This window comes from Pelodiscus sinensis, chromosome 8, assembly GCF_052426305.1.
Source record: "Pelodiscus sinensis isolate ZL-2025 chromosome 8, ASM5242630v1, whole genome shotgun sequence".
NCBI lineage: Eukaryota > Metazoa > Chordata > Testudines > Trionychidae > Pelodiscus > Pelodiscus sinensis.
The window spans coordinates 35623263-35640947 of NC_143059.1; the positions used below are offsets into that span (position 1 = coordinate 35623263).

At 38.7% G+C, this 17685-nt stretch overlaps 1 protein-coding gene across 11 annotated transcripts in view; it reads left to right on the top strand.

The window, feature by feature from the left end:
• The window catches only part of PCDH15 (protocadherin related 15), a 1468744-nt gene that overhangs the window by 1255703 nt on the left and 195356 nt on the right, over positions 1–17685 (top strand). For all 11 annotated transcript variants that reach the window (XM_075935032.2, XM_075935036.2, XM_075935034.2 and 8 more), the window contains one exon: positions 3879–3995. In XM_075935032.2, coding sequence (XP_075791147.2) covers positions 3879–3995 — 117 coding nt within the window. The remainder of the gene's footprint in view (positions 1–3878; positions 3996–17685) is intronic.

Below are 17685 nucleotides of genomic sequence, written 5' to 3' on the forward strand. Positions count from 1 at the left end.
GCTGCCCTCTTGATAGAGGAGTGTATGTGCAATTACTATGTGGAGGCTGGCAACTCCAGACTGCTACCAGTTGGTCACAAATCATTCTGAGGTGTGGAAGTCAATTGTTGGGTCTGCAGTAATGCAAGCGTGGAGAGCAATAAATCACATCCTGCTATGCAGGACCTTGACTCTGAAAAATGGATATGAAATAATTGACGGCTTTCCTAACTATAGAGAGGTGATAAATGACACACAACAGGATTACAGTGAGGGATCCTGGGACACCCAGCTAATCTCTTACAACTTTGGCTCATGAAACCTTAGAAGAGACACCTAGACAGAAATAAAGAAAATTTCAGTAGTAGGCTGAGTAGATGCTGGATGATAGTTAAATATGCCTTTGGTAAATTAAAGGCACACTGGCCTTTATGGCCTAACTGAGACTAATATTCCTGTGGCAATAGCTGCATGTTGTATTTTGCACAATCTCTGTGATGCTAGGAATGAAATGTTTGCTCCGGGACGGAGCACTGAGGGAAAGCACTTACTTCTTAGCTTGAGCAGGCAAATACTCAGGGCTGTCTGAGGAGCCCCGAGGGCAGCAATTGAAATCAGGGAAGCTTTTATCAGGAAGCAGAAGTGATTAATATCTGAGTCACAGGTGCTTTACTGGTTCATTCCATATATTTATCCTAGGGAGCTATGTTGACATTTGGGACTGCATATCCCAGTAAGAAAATGATTATAATTCTTGTACATGTATTCATAATGATTGCAATGTGAATTTGTAGAAATCAAAATAAAGATTATTGCCACTATTAAAACTTTGCCTTTATTAATCAAGAAACAGTATATTGGAGATCTCTCTGGAGGATTCCCGTGAGATCTTGGAATGCATCAACTCCCTGCTCTTCACACAAGCTTTGAGAAATGTGCCCTAGATATCCCAATTTCTGCAAGTCAAGTGAAGCTATGACTGCAGAGCCTACTTTCCGCATTTTCTGATTAGCTGCAGCTGCTCCACAGTGGTCTAGTGGTGAGGGGGCAAAAGGGAAGTTAGGCATCACCTAAACTGGATACTGATTACAAGGGCTTTTGTGAGCAATTGGGCCCCATGTGGATCAGCAGGGAGAGTTTACATATCCAGGGGTCAACAAACGTCCTTGCAAAGCAACCTCCTTGTGGCAACAAAAATTACTGCATGACCCCAGGAAAGGGGACCAAAGCTTCGACTTGTCTGAGCCCCACTGCCCTGAGTGGCCAAATCCTGAGCCACACTACACTGGCCAGGTGGAACCAGGGTTGAAGCCCAAGAGCTTCAGCTTTGGCCCCAGGTGGTGGAGCTTGGGCTTCAGCCCCAGACTGGCTGGTCAAAGCCAGCCCTGGAGAGCCTATGAAAATGGGGTTGCAACCCACAGTTTGCAAACCACAGATGTATCTGTTTATACCTTGATCTGTCCAGCAGAGCTCTGTCTCACATTTGACCCACAAGCAAGGGACCAGTTCCCTCTTAAAATTGACAGCTGGGCCAATCTGCCACTGCTGAGGATGGACACAAGTGTGTGTATGTGGGGGGGGGGGGAGAGGAACTGGTCATATAACCAAATTTCCACCTGGCTCCTCCCAGTGCTGTACTTAGGAGGGTGTGGATCCTGAGACACACCCCTAGACCCCATCTCTTCCTGCCCTTGCCCCCACTCCACCATTCCCCCAAGTCCCTGCTTTCACTCAGCTACTTCTCCCAAACCATGCTCCATTCCCTCCCTGCCTTTTCCTGCTCCTGTTCTGTCCGCCCACACAACCTCCTCCCTCCAGTCCCTGCTCCCGACTATAGTGGTCCAGGGGAATAGTGGGCCACCTGGCAGCAGCAGCAGTGGTCAGACCCCTCCCCTCCACTCACTGGCATCAGTAGTAAGTGAAGCAACCTGGCCTCAGGCCACTCTTTCCCATCCCCCCCCCCCCCCAGCTCTTAGCCACATCACACTTCTTCCTGCCATCAATGAGCACTGGGGTTGGGGTGGATGGGCTGGGGCTGGGGCTGGGGCACTCTGCTTCCTGCTGGTGAGTGCAGGGGGCAGGCCCAGTTTCTGGTTGCTGGTCCTCTGGGCAGCCCTGGCCCCCACAGGGTCCACCAAAGCATGGGGCCAAGGACAGTTGCCCTGAACCATCCAATGGACAGGATGGCTCTGTGCACCTGCTGGATCCTTCCCCTCCCATATATACTGTTTTGAGGAACACATGGCCCTATACACACACACCCTTCCACACACATGCCTGGCCCCAGCTTGGGGCTCATCATTAAGGTTAATCTGAGTTGACATGGTTGAGGAGCAAGGGAAGAATCAATATTTGGAACTATGGGCCCATAGTTTGGGCAGCCAGTTCCATTAGAGGCTTGCAGCTGGATCTTTGGTGTTGAGGCAAACCTACGTTGGCTTGGCAAGAGGAGCAGCCAAGAAAAGGCCATCTGAAATGATTAGTGTACAGATGGATGAAATGTTAAGTATTTGGGAGCTTGGTTGGGGAGTGGCAGCCAAACTAATGGCAGGCTCCAGTGTAAGTATTTGTTTTATAGGTATCCGATTCCCTGGAAAAACTTGAATTGCAAGTACATTGAGGGGGAAGGCATCCCCTAAAGCATCTGGAAATAGCAATGAAACTCCTCACAATCTTCTTCTCAGCTTCTGAGCCCTCATGTGAGGGGAGCGTGGTGAATTTGCAGGGGAGGCTGATGGCAGCTTTCCACAAATAGCTAGAATTGAGTGAAGAGGGAATAAGGATTTGCACTTTACTAAGGCCAAGATACATCACTGTACACATTATTGCCTTATAATTCCCAAATGAATTAATAAAGTTGCAGCCTAATTAAAAATACATCTTTCACACCTTGGCATTTTTTCTGGGTGTCCATCTCCATGTATTCCCTCTTTGATTTTGCTGTTTTTAAAAGTCACACATGCATTTTTTAAAAAGCTTTACTCATCTGTTTTACTTACAAGTGCAAAAAGTATAAATCTGTTACTAATGCCATACAAATTATTAAATATAGATATAAAGAAAAAACAATAGTTGAATTAAAAATAAAAGAACTGCAATTTAAAGTTGCATTTGTTCAATTTTTTTTTAAATTGCATGCAGCTAAATTTAATGGGCCTTGATCCTGATTGGGTTATTGATACAATACTTATTTCAGGATGGACCACACTAGGTGATAAATGACTTTTTTCTAATAATGATTTACAGTATTACTGGAGAGAAGCTTTGAACTGCATTTGGCCCCGGATAGGTCTGTTAATTGTTTTTCAACCAGTTATAGTTGAACTTTGCTTTGTATTATTTTCTTTTTATTGCCTCTGTTAATATGTTACCTTTGTTTAAAAAAATGTAATATACCGTAATAGAAATTTTTCCTTCATAACACGTCACTTTGAAAAGCGTATTTTCAGCTCTCATACGGTGTTTATAGTAAGCTGGTTCTGTTTTTTCTTCTCATTCTGTCACAGATAGTGTAAAAAGTACTTTTAGGAAAGAGCAAGCTCATCCAGTTTAGAAAATTCACAAAGCCATATTGTGAGACTTGGCTTGAAAAGCAACTGTCATAAGAATCTCTGCGGTCCCTGGAAGCTTTACATACATGGGTGGCAGACTGCTTTCTGAAGTAGAATTATTTCACGTTGACTCCTCACACAGTAATATTGTATAGAAAATTTGGCATCTTCCTCTTGGGTGCCAGGTTTGCACGATAGTAATATAATTGAGAGTATGGAAAGGTTGACAGTGGCAAATGGGTTCTCTAATAGGAAGGGAGTGAATGGGTATAGCTAGAAAGAACAATTGTGGCTATGTCCATAATCTTGTTTCAACTTGAAAACTAAACTCTTAATTATATTTTGCAGGATATGAATGATTACTCCCCAGTATTTAGCAAAGCTCTCTACAGGGGAATGGTTGCTCCCGATGCAATCAAGGGCACTGTTATCACTACAGTTTCAGCTGAAGATCAGGATCCTCCGGTAAGCAAATTATTTTGTTAAAACACTTCACCCAAGAGGGAAAAATCTTTAACCCTCATATGTGACCTAACCCTCCTAGCAACAAAGGAGATTATTATGAGCCTTGCACAGCAGTAGTGCTCATAAATTTTTTATCCCAGCCTGTCCTTTGTCATCATGGATATAGGCTGCATTTGAAATGATTTTACCCAAGGCTGACAAATCAACGATACAGCTTCTTTTTGATGAGAAGTTATTGGCTCCATGGCATAGACGATAAAAAGAATAGGCATGAAGCAAACCCATGACCGTCTGCATTTCAAAGAGTTCTGTGGCTTAAAAAGAAAACAAAATACAACTTTGCAAGCTTGTCATTTCCTTGATTTGCAGTCATTGTGAGTTTCCAATCTATATGACATACTAGTGTTCTACAAAACAGCCCAGTTCATCAGTAGCCCTTTCTGGAAATGCAGTATTTGAACTGAGCTTGGTTGATCTGGGGATAAAGTTTATTTCTGCCACTGGTTTTTTTTTATCACTGTTCTCTAGTGATGCATTTGATTGACAGAACTATGCACATTTTGACTTGTTAGCTATTCTGGTGGGTAATATGTATTTGTCTAATCACAGGGGTTCATGAACATTGGTGACCAAATGATACACTGAGGACAATGAAAGCCAAAGTTATTCTGCCAAAAGGTTTCATTTTAATTGTTAATGTTTAGAATATTAAGGAGAAGAAGATTCACAGAACACTCCCTGAGTATTTGGAGTGTGAGTATTTGCAATGCACATTAAAACCTAATGGTAATATTTTGACATAGAGTTCCACCTAAATCAGTTATAGCATGATTAAATACCATACATCATGGTTTATTTAACACGAGCAGTACTAAGATTATACTTGTTGAAGACACATTTAATATGTCCTGACTGTGATATCCTTTTGCAAAGAAAACCTCACATAAAATGGAAAAAACCTTTAGTAGACCTATTACTTTCAAATCAATTGAGAGAGACCAATTTGCACCAGCTGAGGATCTGACCCACTTCATGTATAAAATCTATAAAGAGAGTATTGTTAAAATTCAGGTCAGTAATAGCAATATTTATTTATTATTACTATACATTATTTGATTAATGCTATTGATGTGTTATGTGCTATATGAAACAGAGGAAGCGCAGTTTGTGTTCTAATGATCTGACAGCATCAGGGCAAGATTTGGAGTTGCATGGAATACCTGAAGAGGTAATAAAGTCTGGCAGCCATTCTCAGATTCACTGTGCCTAATCAAGGCACAATGCCTCCACTAACATAAGACCGGCAGCCTTTGCTATGCCCTTTTATGGGGGTCAGAACACATTTCCCTTTGCTGGTCTAGATCTGGTGGTCATTGTGGTTGAGGATTAGAGTAATAGCCCCTTAGTTCTGTCAATCAAATTCTAAGATTGTCATATTTTCCCTATAGCTTTCTTTCGTGGTGTCACAAATGGGACTATTGGTTGGAGCAGGAGTTGGGAGCCAAGAGTCATGAGCCAGATGTTGAGCCTAGGGTTGGAGAAGGAAGCAAAAGGAAGCAAAACTGTAGCAGATTGAAACAGGACAGTCATAAAGATAGAATGCAATGGTTGAAATAAGGCAGGGATAGGAGTAAATGCAGCTGCAGCTGAGCTTAAAAACAGGCCTGCTGGCATCTTTCAGACAATCAGGCAGACCAGCATATCCAGCGGTCCTAATGCAACCTAGTGGATCTCATTAATTTGCATAGAGGATGGCCTGGCTAATCCTCAGACTCAGCTAAAGGAGCTCACTCCAGACAGGTGGAAATTAATACTGCTATCCATGATAGATTTCTCCAATTTGTGTGCTTCCAGAAACACAAATGAGCAGTTCCCTGCCTTGGAGGAGTAACACTATGCACAATCTAGCCTCAGTCAGACATCCACTGAGTTGAGAAGGAATTAATCCTGATTGCTCAGACATCCAATCATTTGTTGTCAACACATTTTGAAAATACTTCTAAGATGATATCACAAAACTTTAGTTACTTAAAAATTCTAAGATTTCGAGCTGAGTTTGATATTGCTTGAAGCTTTGTTGTCATCAGGTCTTTGGTATTTTGTGTATTTGTTATTAAGGACATTAGTGAGGTGCAAAGATCAGGTGTTTTTACAAAGGACGTTTTTGTGTCTTGCTAAGTTTGAAAGCTTCATTAAAAGGCAAGGAGGAATATGAGTACAATGAAGCGCACACAGTATTTAAAGGTCATTGAGTAACATTGGGCAATACTTGAACAGAGACAGCTTGGCTCCTTTTTGTCCCCCCAGGAATTTACCAGCACTTAGGAACCTTGTAAACTGTCAATTCAAGAGATGTTATCCTCTAAGTAACCTGAAAATTCCTCACAGATAAAATCTCTATTAAATTTACAGTTATTCATCGTCTCATTAACCAAGTTATCCACCACTGGGGTATGACTTTGTAGATGCTGTGACTAAGGCCAAGATACATCACAGAGGTCATGGAATTTGTGACTTCCAGAGACCTCCGTGGTATTTTCTGCTTCAGCTCCAGGGTAGTGGGACTGGAGCTGTCAATTAGCAAGGCACCCCACAGCACCTAGCCACTGAAGGTGATGAGGCAGACCTTCCAGATCCAAACATGCGTGGGCAGATTGTAGAGCTCTGAGCCTGTGCAGATGAGCTCATGGTTCCTCCACCCACTCTAAACCACTTCAGGCATTGGTGGGGGTGAATCTGGAGTCCTAGCAGGGTTAGGTGCTGGACCCCCTCCTTCCCGTTTTCACAGTTATTTTTATTAAAAGCCAGGTACAGGTTCCAGGCTTCCATGAATTTTTATTTATTGCCCGTGACCTGCCCGTGAATTTTACTAAAAATAACCATGACAAAAGCTTAGCCTTAGCTCAGAGGGTTGTTACAGTTATTTTCTTTGTCTCCTGCACAGCCAAAGCACAAATCTTTATAAATTCCTTAGGTCACAGTCCATGGGCCTGGACCAAGACTCCCTTCACCAGCATGTCACTGTCTTCATGTTTTGATTTATTCATTGCAAATTATCCATGAATTCAGTGACCTCTATGATCAAGGTCAGGAGAGAGAGGCTGTTAAACAGCCATTGTATTAAAAGTAGAGCTGGCTGGTAAATTTGATTTTGTTTAAAATTCTGATGAAAATTCAGTATCTCTGATTTTTTAAACAAAAACATTCCAAAATATTTCTGACAATTGTAATGAATCATTCCATTTCAACTTTATCATTTTGACTTTTAAAATAACATAGAATAGAGTAATCTAAATGTTTTAACTATCATTATCAATATAAAATGTTTTGATTCATTCCCATGAAAATGTAAATGAAACTGATGTTTCAGCAAAATATTTTGATTATTGCAAGTCCACATTTTTTGATAGAAATATAGTTTTTCCATAGAAAAATGTTGACCATCTCTATTCAATAGACAGGTACAAAAGAATTCTATAATATATCACCAGGCAATAAAGTGGTGATTTGACAACATAGTTCACTCTCTGAGAAGCTCCTGAAATCTGTCCAATAGCTACCACTGCCAACTGCTTTGATAATTGAAAATATCATTGCAAGATTTTTAGAGACACAGGGTGGGTGAGGTAATTATCTTTCCTTGGACCAACTTCTGTTGGTGAGAGAAACATAACTGTTGAGTTATGTTATACTGCATAGTTTGAAGCACAGAGCAGCAGCTGGCTCCCTGGGAGTGGGGATGGGAGCTGGCATTGAACTGTAATGGAAATCAATAAGCTGATGCATATCAGTTAACTGTTTAAACTCTTACACCCTGTGTGTGTTTATGTGTAAATTTAAACTAAGCCTCAAAAGTGGGAAAATAAATACATAAAATTAAATCAAATCTGAAGAACAATGTTTATTCTTTATGTAAAAGAGAAAATAATTTAATAGCCTTTTTAAAAGTTGATGTTACTAATATATATACTATAAATACATTATTTAGATGTGTATTCATATACGTATATATGAATGTGTTTGTATGTTTGTGTCTCTCCCTAAACGCATGGATATAGGTTGTTATGGAAATAAATAGAATCATATGCATAATTATTTTAATTAATCTAGACCAGAAAAAAAGATCCTAGAACAAAACTAAAGTTAACATGAATGGATTTTGCACTATAATCCATTTTATAAAAGAGCTGAAAATTAAACTAATCCTCTGATATAAAAAGAAAAAATCTATAAAGGTTAGCTAAAATCTGAGTAGGCATTCTCTCTCCTTATTTATTAAAAAAAAATAATAATAAATTTTAAATAGTTGATATTTTACTTCCAACTAGTGACTGACAATACTAAGCCACTTTCTTACTATAAAATCAGAGAAAATTACCAAAGAACAAACTGGCTTTTTTATTGAATTAAAGTTTCTTAGCTGTTGTAGCCTCCTGACAAATTAATAATTTGAAGGCTGCTTTGACATTAAGAGATGTCACAAGACAGATGTGTAATGAATTACTGAATATCATAAAAATAAATAAAACAAATAACCTTTTCTCTGCCATTATAAAGCATCTTTATTTAAACTTGTCTTGGGGATAAAGTATTCACTGTGACCTTCATCAATTTTTGGTACTTTTTTCATCTAATTGGATCTTAATTGGGCAATACTAATCAGTGTGTTTTATCACTTCAGGAAAAACCACTTAAGCTGCAGTTCTACTGTGAAAAGTGACTCTAAAACTGCCATTCTGGGATTCTGTCTTTGTATCTTAACCAATTCCATAATAATTGTGGTTTTGTGTGAATTGCAGATAAGCAATCTCAACTGCAAGGGCTGAATTTAAAAGAGTTCATTCAACCGTCTGTTTTAAATGGGTTTGCACAGGCAGGACTGAGTGGAACATAGAAAATAACTCTGTTGATAATGCAACATGTACAATAGAATCCAAATCACGCTCATTTAGCTTTTTTGTCTGTGTAGTACCAGGAGGAGAAAGGAACATTGCAAAAATGTCTCTTCAAAATAGCAAATAGATCATCGATAGAAAGAGGACCCAGATTCTATAGTCATTTAAACCAATGCTGATATCGCTTTATAATATGTGGTAGCCATGTCAGCCCCAGGATATTAACAGGATACGCTGATGAAGTAATAACTTTTACTGGTGAGAGAGAAACTTTCAGGCTACACAAAAATTCTCTCTGTAGATTGAAATTATGGTTTTTTTACCAACAGAAGTTAGTCCTATAACCTCATCCAACTGTCTCATGATTTTATCTTTCTCACCTGTCTCATGAAGAAAATATTGTCATTTTAATAAAAATATAAATACTTTAAGCCTGTACATTGAAAGTTATAGAGCTACTTTTAAAATAAACAAATCAAAAGCATGAATACTTTGGAGCAATCACCCATCTTGATCCCTCATAACACTGCCATGAGAAATAAATTATGATTTGGAGGCAACCTGATCCTTATTCTACCAATAATCTTAGATTACTGAAATGGTGAACTTTATTCAAGTGGAAATATGTCCACTTCGATTGTTCAGCCAGAAATCGTTAAAACCAAACGTCACCAGGTCAGACATCACAATCTCTCATTACTTGGATTCTGAATGGCCATATTCAATTCATAGAAAAAACTGTTATTTTCAAATTCCTAAAATTAAAAAGTCAGGCTGCAGACAATTGTTCCCCTTTATTCTCAAAAAAATACATGTTCCTTTTAGTGAACACGAATGTGTTTGGTCACAGAGCAACTTAGGGTGTGTGTATGAACTAAATTATATGATATTTATTAAAAGAACCAAAATTACTAATGTGCTGAAGGATCCCACTTGAATCTAGCACAAAGAGGTATGAAAACCAATTTGCCATCATCCATAATTGCAGGAGTCTCACAACATAAAGTAAAACGTTAAGTCTTCTCATATCAGGGTTTAACTACAAATAGTAGGTGGGGTGGAAAATGGGAGACTGGAAATAATTTTGGGATCTTGTTAAAATTTCTTGAATTACTATGGACTTGTTTAGATTTACAGCATTGCAGTGACACAGCTGTAGTGCTTAGTGAAGACTTTTGATGGGAGAAGCACTAATTAAATCTGTAGGAGAAATGCTCTTGTCAACATAACACTGTCTAGAGCAGGGGTTGATTAGTATAACCGTGTAGTTCAGGATTGTGGAAAATCCACTCTCCTTAATGACATAGTTATGTGAGCACAAATTGGTTGTGTAGACCAGTGTTTCTCAACCAGTGGTATGTGTACCTTTAGGAGTACTCAAGAGAATTCTAGGAGTACATCAACACAACTGAAATTTGGAGAAAACTGAATTTTTGTTTTAAGTTTTACAGCGCTTTATTATTTTTGTATTTCTAATACCCAAAAATTTCATTGCCCGCTCTGCTATGATTAACTTGTTTAAACAAATGTGTTGCAATGGTAGAAAAAAAAATTGCAGGTCTGAAAACTGTAGGTACTAGGGGGGTACTTATAATTTTTTTGAAAGGGGTACTTTATACAAAAAGGTTGACAAACACTGGTGTAGACCATCCCAGTGTATTTCTGAAGTGCTTCACAAGATTCATGTAGTTGTGGGAGTATGATGGACAGCTGCCAAGTGGTATCTGCTCATACCATGATACACACAAAAAAAAGGGAGAGAATATGATGGTAAAATACACTGGAACAAGTTCTTCATATTATGAAAAGTGCCATTTGGGTGGTGGTGTTTTTTTTAATGTCTATATAGATTGGATATAAACTTGGCTTTTAAGACTTCATCTGAAATGTTTCCACACAATTCATAGGATGAATGGCTGACTTAGGATTAAAATCTGTATTTCAAACTAATGTTTAAACCATGGAGAGCGTGTCTATACTACAGCATTTTTTTAAAAATAACTCTTGTTATTTTGAAATAACAGGGTGAATGTCCACACAGCAAGCCCGTTATTTTAAAATTATTGATTGTTATTTTGAAATAATAACCCCTGAATTTATAAGGAATAATGCCCATTTCAATATTGCTATTTCAAAATAGAGTTAGTGTGGATGCTCAACTGCTGTTATTTTGAAATAACTACTCCCCAGAGCCATTCAAAGGAATTAATGTCCAGAGCTTCCTGGGGCTCTAAGTTGAGGTAGCACATGCACAATAAGGGAGCCTGACTAATTTTGAGGCTTCCCTGCAGTATGGACACACTATTTTGAAATACTTATTTTAGGAGTTATTTTAAAATAAACTTATAGTGTGTATATATATACCCTAAGTCATTCTTGTAATGTAAATGTTTTAACTTTGTGGAAAGTAATGCCATCATAACTCACGTTATAAAGTTATAACAGAAAACTTTGTCTTGGCCTGTGTTGGAAGCAGAAAACTTTGTCTTAATGCTCCCAAGTAGTTGCTCCATTGCATTTATTTTATTTAAATTATGGATTTCTAAGCGTTTGAAAATTTTGGTTATGTCAGTTATATCATTGACCCCAACTGCATTTCACCAAAGGTTTGACTAGGCTTTGATCGTTTGTAGAAAATATTACTCTACCAGACAATTTTTAATTCTTTTTTCAGTTTGTAGTTGTTTTAGATTTGGCTGAGAATGTAAATTATTTTTAAAATGTCACATTTAGATCCCTACTTATAAACTAACTGGCACATTTCATCTTTGAACTATTCCAGTAACCGGGTTTGGAATTATTATTATTTATTTTATAATACCAGAAGTGTGCTTGGCATCTCATTGGACTAATAAAACGTGGCCCTAGCCCTGAAATTCTTAATCTAATTTTAGAAATAATGCAAGAAAAGGGATAACAACAGAACAGTAGTGTAAGGAGAGGAGTTTTCCTGGTTGGGGTTGGAGTGGCCAGCAGGGCACCCTGGGAAGGGCTGGCAGCCCCCTATTTCAAAATAGCCCCTATTCCGCATCTACATAACGCTTATTTCGAAATAGCAATTTTGAAATAGGCGTTATTCCTCATGGAATGAGGTTTACCAAGTTTGAAATAAGCCCTCTGCTATTTTTAATTAATTTTGAAATAGCGGATGGCTTGTGTAGATTCTAGTACAGTTATTTCAAAATAACCACTGTTATTTTGAAATAACTTTGCTGTGTAGGCATACCCCGAGACTTCAATCCAAGAAAGCACTTATGCCCTTGTCTAACTTTAAGCAGATGTATAGTCACGTAACTGATTCGTGGTCTTTTGGGTCTGCAGTGGAGATTGAGTGCACAAGTTGACATGGAACCAATCCCTGAGCACACACACAAGCATCCTTCTGGTTATAAATATATGAAGGAGAATATTTCATATATTTAAAATGTTTTGTTGGCTGTGGCCATCAATGGGGAGAGGCAGTGGCCAAGAAGATCTACTTAGGAATGATATTCCATGTGCTGGAGAAAATGTCAAATGAGGCATCAAGGCTGGCAACACAGGCTCGAAAAAAATAAGTAGAATGAAATGCAGTAAGAGATGAGACAGGTTAAATAGGAAGAAGTGTATGCTATGATCGGGAAGATGAATTCAAGGAGCATGATTTTCCAGTGTGTTACACTATCTTTATATCAGTAGAGCTCCATTGGCTCTACTGAGTTATAATAGCGTAAATGGAGTAATACCGTAGAGAATGAGGACCCAGTTGGGAAGGAATACTGTAAGGCTTGGTAAATAATTTTAGCTGTTATATTTTGAGTGGATTGGAATGGGGGCACTGTGGACATCAAAGAGGCTGGAGAGGCAGTAGTTAAAGTGGAATGTGCAAATATCCTGTATGAAAATATTTACTGTTTGGACAAAATAAAGAAAAGGTCAGATCTTATAAATGTCAAGCAAAAGGCCTCAAGATTTGCTAACAATCTGGATGAAGGCGACGCAAGTGTCAAAGATGATCTGTCAAGGTACAGGCTTTAGTGAGGGAGCATTGTGGTATTGTCAACAGAGATGGATAAAGGGGAAAGGGAAGAAATCTTCATCGCAAAAATAAGTTCAATTTAAGCTGCATTAACATGGTCAAAGGATGAATGCCCAGCTGGGGAACACAAGCCCTAGTAATGCCCTCCTGCCTGAGGCCTCACCACTTGTGCAACTCTGCACCCCCGCACCCCCACTGTGGAGCCAAGCCTGGCCCCTACCCCAGACTACTGGTTCCAGCCCCTGAACATCCCCATGCTCCTTAATCCCTCCCCATTCCAGCAGGTGATGTGGCCCTACCCTTCTAGGCTGGCCGGAGACCTCTGCAATTGCACCACAGACCCAGCCCTCCTTCGTGGCTGGAGGGCAGGGCAGTCAGAGAGCTGAGCCTCAGCCCCAGCTCTTCTACGCGGTCACAAATGTTCACCAAGTCATGTATTATAAAAGAGTTAATTGTCAATGGTGTAAGGTGTAAATAGATGTCGATAAGAGTTTTCTCATTACTTTGTGATTGACGAAGGGAAAAAGTTTAGTATGTCTGCAATGATGACTTTATAACATCATAATCTTTCAGTGGCACCTTTGCTTCTCTCTGGGACCAGGGGAATAAAGGCTTTTTCCCTCCTTGTTGTTCCCTACAACACTTGTATTGGAGAAGCACGATACCACTGAAGGATGCCGGGTAATTATGGCCATCTTCTCAAATAGTGATTCAGCAACAATTTATTAGCAGTTTTGATCAACTTCATACATAATTTGCTTGTTTTATTTATAAGTAAATATTTTTTAGGCTGACACATTATGGGGTGATATTTTTCCCCTTTTATAAACATGCTTGTTCTATATCAATGAGCATGCCATGCCTTTTCTATAAGATTATCACTGTAGCTGTAATTATCCATTTATATATACTATCCTGTTATCTCTCTTTCTTTGTTACATTGTATTGATGTGAGTAATAAGAAAGTGTGATGGAACACTAATTTTAAAGATCAGATTGCTTCCTGATCTTGGTTATGAAATCATTTATAAATGTATCTGGCATAGGAGTACATTGCAAGCTTTTTTTCTTTCGAGTCAAGCTCTTAGTGAAATCATCAGTGACCATTCTTACAGTTATTGACAACCAGTGAAACTTAGGGGGTGTGTCTAGACTGGCAAGATTTTACGCAAAAGCAGCTGCTGTCTACACTGGCCGCTTGAATTTGTGCAAGAGCACTGACGTTCTAATGTAAGAATTCAGTGCTTCTTGTGCAAATACTTTGATGCTCCCGCTCAGGGATAAGCCCTCTTGTGCAAGAATACTTGCGCAAGAAGGCCAGTGTAGACAGGCACCTAAATTTTTTGCGCAAGAAAGCCCGATGGCTAAAATGGCCATTGGAGCGTTCTTGCGCAAAAGTGCATATATACTGGGCATGGATGCTTTTGCGCAAAAACACTTTTTGCGCAAAAGCACCCGTGCCAATCTAGACGCTCTTTTGCAGAAATACTTTTAATGGAAAAACTTTTCAGTTAAAAGTATTTCTGCAAAATCATGCCAGTCTAGATGCAGCCAGGATATTTACAAACATTTACTTGGAATGAAAACCTATAAAACAGGATTCAATATTTGAAAACACATTGCATTACTATCAGATTTGATAGTGTAAGTGGAAACATGCCATATACCGCTTTAAGTAATTTGGTTGCATGCTCTTAAAAGTTTGCATAATTTTAATTCTTTACTTCATAGAATATAATTCTTTGCAGCTTTTTGGCCTAACTTCTATAAATGGAGATAATTTATTAAGTTAGTATTTTATGTTTCTTTCTCGTTTTGCATACATTGCAATACATAAGGTAAAATTTTGTAATGGATATGTTTAGTAAAAATCACAGGCAGGTCATAGGTTGTAAAGATAAATTCATAGAGGCCAGTGACCTGTCTGTGACTTTTACTAAACATATCCATGACGAAATGGAGAGCTCAGCTTTGAGGTCCACACCTCACCTGCAATGGTTAGACAGCTGAGGGGGTCCCTCTTGAAACTTGGATCCCCCTACTACTTTAGTGACCAGGAACTGTGGGATTTTCCTGCTGCCATGGAAAGAAGTCATGGAGGCCACTAGAAGGCCACAGATTCTGTGACTTCCACGCCCTCCATGAAAAATCATAGCCTGAGACATAAATGTGTACAATATATCACATGTTAGTTCTGCTCAGAAAATATGATTAGGAATCGGTAAGCAAATCATTTCACTTACTATGCTACTGTACTTGTTATTTTTTAGGAATGAAGTCCATTCCATCCATATAGACATGGTGTTTTCCAGTTCTTTATTGATGAATTTCAGTACAGCTGGAAAGATGAAAACTAATGACTTCCTTTGTGATCTGGGAAAGTCACTCCAGCTTTCTATGTGTCAGTGTCCCCATCTGTAAAATAGGAGTAATGGCATTTGCCTTCCTTTATAAAGTACCTTCAGGTACAGTGGAACCCCAGTTATCTAATCTAATTTTGGGCCAGGTCCAGATCAAATAATCAAAAATCTGAAATAAATTGGAGAATAGATGGTGGGGCTCAGGCTACCTGCTCTGCACATGGTGATGTTTGGGTTGCCCACACTGCATGTGGGAGCCCCACTATGCATGGGACTGATAGCCCAAGCCCCTCCACTTGTTGCTTGTTAGGTTAATACAGAGAACTGGAGAATTCAGACTTGTATAAATGGGGTTCTACTGTAAATGTATATGAAAAATATTGTCTATGATTATTATTACTTTCATCAACATCCCATTGCCCTTCTCTTGACTCACTACCATTGTAGGACCATTGAGGTCAGTTGAGAGATGCACAGGCATTACTGTGCATGCACTCTGCCCATGGCCTCCGTTGGTATCCTTCTTACATGGTTTACATGATGTGGAATTTGGTATAATTAACTCAGTCCTACATGTCTTTCTCAGACAACGATATCATGGATAGCAGTAGGAGTTTTGCTCATATTTAAAAACAAAACAAAACAACACAACATAACACTAGATTATGTCATGAATTAGAAATGGTGTATGCTATGCATGGGCTAAACACTTGGCAATCATAAGTGTGGTACGTAAGGGTGATGGCGGAAGTAAAAATGAGAAATGGCATTTGTGTTCTTCTTGCTCTGCATATTGCTTACACAGTGGCTTAATGGAGAATATTACCTAGTCAGTGTTGAAGTATGTCTGCACTGCATTTAAACACCTGTGGCTGCATTTAAACACCTGTGTCAACTGACTTGGGCTTGTGGGGCTGTGAATTGAATATGTAAATGTTTGGGCTAGAACCTGAGCTCTGAGAACTATGGGGTCAGTTTTTTTACAGCTCAGTAGCCGAGGCCATTTAAGCCCAAATCCACTAATATGGATTGTCCATGGATTACATTGCAGTGTAGAATTACCCTTGGAGTCCCATTACAGACATGGGTTTGCATACAAAATTATTTAAAACACAGGCACAAGATTAACAGTTAAAGAGAAATAAAGCTAGCCTAATTAATCCCCAGTGTTATAAGTAGAGCTAAGTGAATAATCAGTTATCATTTCTCACAAAACTCCAGTAAACAGTTTCAAGTAAAACATTTTTTTTCAAAATTTCCAGCCAATTGAAAAATCATAAAAAAATTCAACAAGTGAATCTTTGGTTTAACTTAAAAGAACATGTTTCTTTTGTATTCTAAGCATTTTTAATTATTAAAGGACACTTCAAAACAATTGGAAAATCAAAACATGTTGTTTCAAAAATGTTGAAATGAAACATTTATCTTATTTCAGAACTTTAACTTTTTTTCCTGACTGAAATAATTTGGTGAAATCAACACAATTTCACAAAATGTTTCAGTGCTGATGTAACCACCACCAGGCAGATTTGAATTTGGGATCTCTGAATCTTAGTATAGGAGTCTCTACCCTTTGAGCTAAAAGCCAGCTGGCTCTCAACCCATGCTGTAGAGGTCTCTTGTTCTTATCTGTTGCTGTGGTTTAGGTGACACTGCATGGGACAGTGAACAACACTAGGGCCATGTCTAGACTAAGGAGTTTTATCAGAAAAAGGTATGCAAATTGCACTCCGCAATTTGCATGCCTTTTTCGATTGTTTTTGTGGAAGAGGCCTTTCTGAAATGTGTCCTGTCTACTCTGGGACAAATTTCAGAAAAGCCTCCTTTTTCAGAAGTGCCCTTCTTCCTTGTGAAACAAGCAAGACAGGGCTTCTGAAAGAGCACATCTGCTATTCTGCAAAAAATTTCGGAAGAGCAGACACGTTCCTTGAATGTGGTGGAGTTTTTCTGGGATATCTCCAGTATCCCGGAAAAACTCTGTAATCTACACATAGCCTAGGTTTGTGGGTTACACTGACAAACCTGCATTTTTTGCCAAAAAAGTTTGCACTTTAACAACTTTATTCAATTCTCACTAAATCATCCTTTGGGAATGTTGTCAATTACGGTGTGGCCTTTTTCTGTATCTATATTACATTATCCTGATTTGTTGCTTTTCAGAAATCACAGAAAAACAAATTTGCTAGCTATATGAGACTCTTCAGTCACATGCTAGCTCTGTGTCTTTAATTGTGTAGATCTTTAATTATAATAATAGGGTTTAGTCTTTTAGACATAATGTGATTGTCATGCTGAACAAAATTATGTAGATTTTAGTAAGTAATGCCTTGCTAATTATATGTTGACATTGTATAATCACCTTGGTATACTGTGATCTCTAAAATTCTTCATTCTCCATTTGCAAGTGTTTGAACACC